This window comes from Helicoverpa zea, chromosome 17 (genome assembly GCF_022581195.2).
Source record: "Helicoverpa zea isolate HzStark_Cry1AcR chromosome 17, ilHelZeax1.1, whole genome shotgun sequence".
Classification (NCBI taxonomy): Eukaryota; Metazoa; Arthropoda; class Insecta; order Lepidoptera; family Noctuidae; genus Helicoverpa; species Helicoverpa zea.
The window spans coordinates 5,987,809-5,993,808 of NC_061468.1; the positions used below are offsets into that span (position 1 = coordinate 5,987,809).

The following is a 6,000-nucleotide window of genomic DNA, read 5'->3' on the forward strand; positions in this document are numbered from 1 at the left end:
TGCCCTGTTCCCAAGTCATTTGGGGTCGGCGCAACATGTCTTTTTCTTCCATTCCTCTCTGTCAGACGTCATACTTATATCCACTCCCTTCTGCTTCACGTCCTTTTTCAGGCAATCAATCCATCTTTTCCTCGGTCTACCTCTGCCTCTCCATCCTTCCACATTCATACTTAGCACACTCTTTGTAGCATGCGTTTCACGGATCGATAGACATAAAGTACTAATGATAATGAACTTTAGATCCACTATTCTCAGGTTATTGTTCTACGTCATGACCCCCTATTAACTGTTCTAGGACTGGATCAAACGTGACATACTCTATCACTAATAGTAAGTACCTAAAGTATGCGACATCAAAGTATCAACGACATACGCACGTGCACTATGCATACAATTAAAACGATTACTCACTAAGATTTTTTTTTCCTATAAGGTTAAGTTCTAAGTAGCTTAGGTAATACATAATCTATTTATCATCATCCTCCGAGCCTTTTCCCAAACTATGTTGGGGTCGGCTTCCAGTCTAACCGGATTCAGCTGAGTACCAGTGCTTTACAAGAAGCGACTGCCTATCTGACCTCCTCAACCCTGTTACCCGGGTAACCCGATACCCCTTGGTTAGACTAGTGTCAGACTTACTGGCTTCTGACTACCCGTAACGACTGCCAAGGATGTTCAATGACAGCCGGGACCTACAGTTTATCGTGCCATCCGGAACACAGTCATTGGCGTCTAAGATATACTTAGAAAGTACATACAAGAAAAATTGCATTGGTACTTGCCTGACCTGGGATCGAACCCGCGCCCTCATACTCGAGAGTTTGGTTTTTTGCCCACTAAGCCACCATGACTTTTCGACACCACGACATAATCTATTTATAAGTAAACTAAACGTTTCCCCGCGGTTTCATCCACATCCCATGGGAACTACTGCTTTAACGGGTATTAAATATAGCCAATGTTACTTGCAAATAATGTAGCTTTCTAACGGTGAAAGAATTTTTCAAATCGGTTCAGTAGTTTCGGAGAATTAACGATACAAACAAATAAAAAAATGTTCCTCTTTGTTACCTTTTGTTATATTAGAAAGGATATGCGTTTCTTGTAACTTACTCATGATACATCAAGTACCTAAACAAACAAGATTGCAACCAATAAAATTTTAAATTGTATTCTTAACTAGCCGTTCCCCGCGGTATTACCCGCGCCCGGTGTATTTTTTGCCGCTCTGGTACATGGTGAGCAGTAGCGTCTACCTACACTTGGTATTGGTATACTCATATAAGTTATGCTACCCTGGTACATGGTGAGCAGTTGCATCGAAATTTTGTTATTGGTATACTTTACTAAGGTGAATTATGCTGTCCTAGTACTTTACTTTTGTGGTTCTGCGGCATTCCGTAAGTTGGTTTTTGTCTAATCGCTCCCGTCCCGGGAATCTTACTCGCAATTTTTTTTTCCTTATTTGCTCACCGTTTAGACCTACCCTGGACTACGACAAATATTTTAAAACTAAAATCAGCTCAATCGGCCCAGCCGTTCTCGAGTTTTAGCGAGACTAACGAACAGCAATTCATTTTTATATATATAGATGTATAAATGGCAATGGTTCTGCAGGCGTATTTATATTATTTTATGTTTTCGCCGCATGAAAGCTCAACAAACCAATTAGTTTCATTTAAATTTCACCTACAGTGAAAACGTTAATTAATCCCTGAGAGAGATGCGAATAATGCGGTCGATGCTTAAATGTAATATTTGATGACAGAATATTTTTATTTATTGTACAGTCAGCAAAAAAAGTTCATTAACTCATTTAAACATGTTTATTTACAAAGTAACTGAACAGTAAAATCTCAACTGAAAATGTTGTGTTCAGTGTCTTTTACAAGTCTTCAGTTTACCTAGAATGTAAATCATGTCGCAGTCAAGTATACTAGGAGATTTTAGTGTTCAAGAATTTCGTAACTATGGCTTAATGGATTTTTGTTACTAAACATACATGTAGATAATAATTTGGCGTTCAATATTTTATTGCCTTCTTATATATAAGTCATAAAATAAGATTTTCAGCAGCAACAGTACTTGCCTAGCTGCTGTCGCCGTCAAAACAAAGTTAGATTATTGATCAGATCATTAACGATAAAGGCTACATGTAATTAATAGTTAACATTAAACGTTTCAAGCCTACTTAATAATATATTATTCCGAACATCTGCGTATTTTCGATAAATATATTTTAACAATTTCTTCCGCACGGAAATTAATTAAAAAATGATGAATATTAAAATTATATTGACGTCTTATTTTTAAACCACTATGTTGAAATTATATATTTCTAAAATATTATATTTCCCTGTTACCTATCAAGTCCATATTATGTATATTGTCCTGCCTACATAGATGAATAAATACATGGGTAAAAATTACAGCGTAGAACGGGGTTTCTGCCTTAAATTATGGTCATTATAATACACCTAGTGCAAAAACTAAAAAAATATTGTTTTGGAATATTTAGTAAGGTCGTATATTGATTTTATTTTCAGAAATTTAAAAATATGTTTTTTTTTTTTTTTTTTTTAATTCTCCTAATCAATTCTAATTTACTCATATTATGAATAGTTAAAGTTGTTATTTAAGGCTATATTTTATTACAATATAGTAGTATAAAACCTTAAGATTTTTACATTCCACATACAAAAAAAATACAGAATATTTCCCACTTTTACTGCTGTTTCTAACTCGTATTATCAAAAATGGTTACAAATCGAACCTACTTTGTAACAATGGCGATACTACTTATTATGCAATATTGAACAAAGATTTAACGTAATATTGTGTGTAAGAAAATGTTGTTAATATGGTCACTTTGATTAAAGCATAATCTGCCGAGCCTTTTTCCCAACTATGTTGGGGTCGGCTTCCAGTCTAACTGAACTTAGCTGAGTACCGCAGTCCATAAGCAACAAAAATAAATAAATTACAAAGATTTCACCATTTTCGTAATTCTATCGCTTTAGATCGGCATTTGCAATATCAAGAGAAAGAAGAAAATTTACATTCGGCAATAAAATCACGATAAAATCGACCGATTCGAGCACATATGGTGAATTCCATTTTATGTCGCGATAATAATATTTGAACATTTACGTTCTGAAATACAGGCATTGACCTGAGCAAAAAAATTTTGGGTGAAACTAGTAAAGCAATGTGAGTTATGATTTTTTTGTCTCGGTGACTTATTTGATCTTATAACAATAGAACGGTGCGCAAAGCATAAATAAATAAGTAAGAAAGGGCTTAACAGCTTGATAAGGTAAGAATCTCAAGTTTTTAAAATGAGTTTTATAGAATTTTACAATAGATAAATAATATTAAAAATTGATTACCTAATACGGGTCCAACGATGAACATGTAGGCAAGCATAATTAGTACTATTTGTAGTCTGCGAGATCCCTCCCGCACTTTGAACGCCACATTCACAGTCGCCACAAAGTCCTTCACGGAAAGCAACGACAATACACTCGGGGACTTATCGCTCTCTACTTCCTTCGTCTTTTTTGTTTTCTCTTTAAGTCTTAAGACGATGTAAACAAACCCGAACAAGTAAAACACACACGCTACTATGAACACTCCGTAGTAACCGAAACGACGCGTCATGATACCACTGAGCGCAAGCCCTACGGGCCTGCTTAGAGTTAATATTGCCGTTATGATCCCTAAACGGAAAGTCCTCTCGCTGTCATTCGTGATGTCAGTGACGTAGCTGTAGACAGCCATCGTCATAGCAACGCGCCCCCCGGCCAGCGCTGGTGGGAGACCCTCTATCAACGCCGTCTCGTTCAACCCAACTTGAAGGAAGAACACCGTGCTCAGTATAATACCGATGGCGGATATCAGTTTCCCTAGGATAGGCAACACCATAAAGGCTTTGCGGTTCCCTGTTCGATCGCTCCATGCTCCTAAGAAAAGTGTTAGTATTCCTGGCAGAGCAGTCTGCAATGGGAAGCTCCAAGCGGTCATTGAAGCCACCATGGTCTGCACATTTTTCTCTTGTTCCGTATAGTTGTGCGTGCGGCCCTGCATTATATGCCTGCAGGTCCGCTCGTCGTATTGTAGATTTACTAGACATGATTTCTCTAAGCACAGATTTTGGACAGCTAAGCCGGCGAGCACACTCGGCAACACGTAACAAATAACAAAAGGTTCCACTGTAACTTTAGATCTAAAAGCCCAGGACTCTTTGAGGAATTGTTTCAGTCTTTTGCTCAATTTCGTTTCTGTTTTCTTGAGCTCGGTGCCGTATTGTTTGTTGCACTTGCATGGTTCCACACTCACGATCTTTTCTCCGGGCACTTCGACCCGTAACGTCATTTTGACAACAGTTTACCACTTTATCGTTCATTTGTTTTTTAACATAATTTAGACGAGAATTGTTTTAAAGTTTATTTGTGTTTGTAAATGAGTAAAAAATGTTTTTTTTTTTATTATTATTAAATTAATTTGAAATGTTTTGTTTGTGTAGTATCACAGTAGCACGTAACGTATATCGGGGCGAGCGTTCGGGTGCGCGTGCGACGGCAGATTGCGAGCGCGCGGCGGCTGTTGCGGGCGACACTAGTTCTGTTACTGGCTATCAGCTGGCCGTTGGTACAGTTTAATTTGTACTTTATTATGTTATCACGTGGCCGTGCTGGGCTCCTACTCGCGTGTTTTCAAACTTCCATTAATATTTGTAATTGATCATATGCAACATTATAAGCTAACCAAATCCTCACCGCAACTCTTTTATAAGTAATTCACATAATGAGGAATATTCCACAATGCTTAATTAGGTAGCGATGCGGTTATTATGCATATGATTTATAATTTCTCATAATAAACTGTTAAGGGTAAATCAAAACTAAGATATAAATAAGTAATCTATGTTAGAATTTTAGAAAGTACAAATTAATTGAACAAGATGTTTGACCGACTTGCCAAAAACGAGGAGGTGCACAATTGAGATACTTATTTGTATGTTCTAAATAACAATAAACAGAAAACGTCGAGTCTAGGTAAGCGTCGACGTGCCTACTAGTCTACGTAGAATACCTAGGTAGGTATATAACTTTATAATAATCAGGTCATTAATAAAATTATTGTGGACATTTTTGGGACCTTCGTTTATTTGAGCATCAGTCACGACTGTATATGAATCAATAAACCTTTTGTGACTTTTGTGACGAATTCGACGACACTAATTCTGATGGTTTGTGTGTTGATTAATGCTCGAAATACATTGTGTACAATACATACAAGTGAAAATTAACTTCAGTCTGAGTATAAAAACTTTTTCAGAAGTTAATCGTTAAGAAATTACTATAATCTCGTATTTTACTTGCTATCATAATCATTGAACATAATAATAAATATTGAATACAATATTATAGACATAAAAGTAAGTAAGTACATAACTTGATTCAATTTTTAAGTATGAGTGAAATAAAGGCCTCCGAGTTTACTCTTCAAAGTATACCTGAAAACCAACTGCAAACCAAAATCACTAGAATTAATAAAATTCCCATTTCTCTATTTTACCTACATTACAATAAATGCTTTTTCTTATATTTTTCAATTACATTTAGTGGACAATACCCCGCCATCAAAGTAGCCAATGACATTTGTGGAGCACGTAATATATACGTTCCAATTTTTCCGAAATCTCGGTCAAGAGGCTTGCCAGAGTTGCGTAATGTGTATATTATCGAATAAATTAGATGGCTTTGACAATGACCATATTTTATAATTGAAAGAACAATCAAAAAGCACTTTTTTGTCTCAAGGCTTTAACTCAAAACGGTGTTGCAATAGTCTGGCAAAGTACTCCATGTTTTTTTTTGTAATGGTACTTACTTCTGCATATGTTTTTCGCAAAGCGTAAATAAAGGATTAATAGGAAAGAGTTAACTATAATTTTATTACTTGTCCCAATAAGTAGGAACCACATATGTACATACA

The 6,000-nt window shown here is 36.1% G+C and overlaps 1 protein-coding gene across 1 annotated transcript in view; it reads right to left on the reverse strand.

Moving 5' to 3' along the window:
* Window positions 1–4,603, reverse strand: part of LOC124638166 (proton-coupled folate transporter-like) — a 39,003-nt gene extending 34,400 nt beyond the window's left edge. The window contains exon 1 of the mRNA XM_047175053.1: window positions 3,390–4,603. Within this exon, the coding sequence (XP_047031009.1) occupies window positions 3,390–4,374 (985 nt within the window). The 5' untranslated portion in view covers window positions 4,375–4,603. The remainder of the gene's footprint in view (window positions 1–3,389) is intronic.
* Window positions 4,604–6,000: the final 1,397 nt, after the last annotated feature.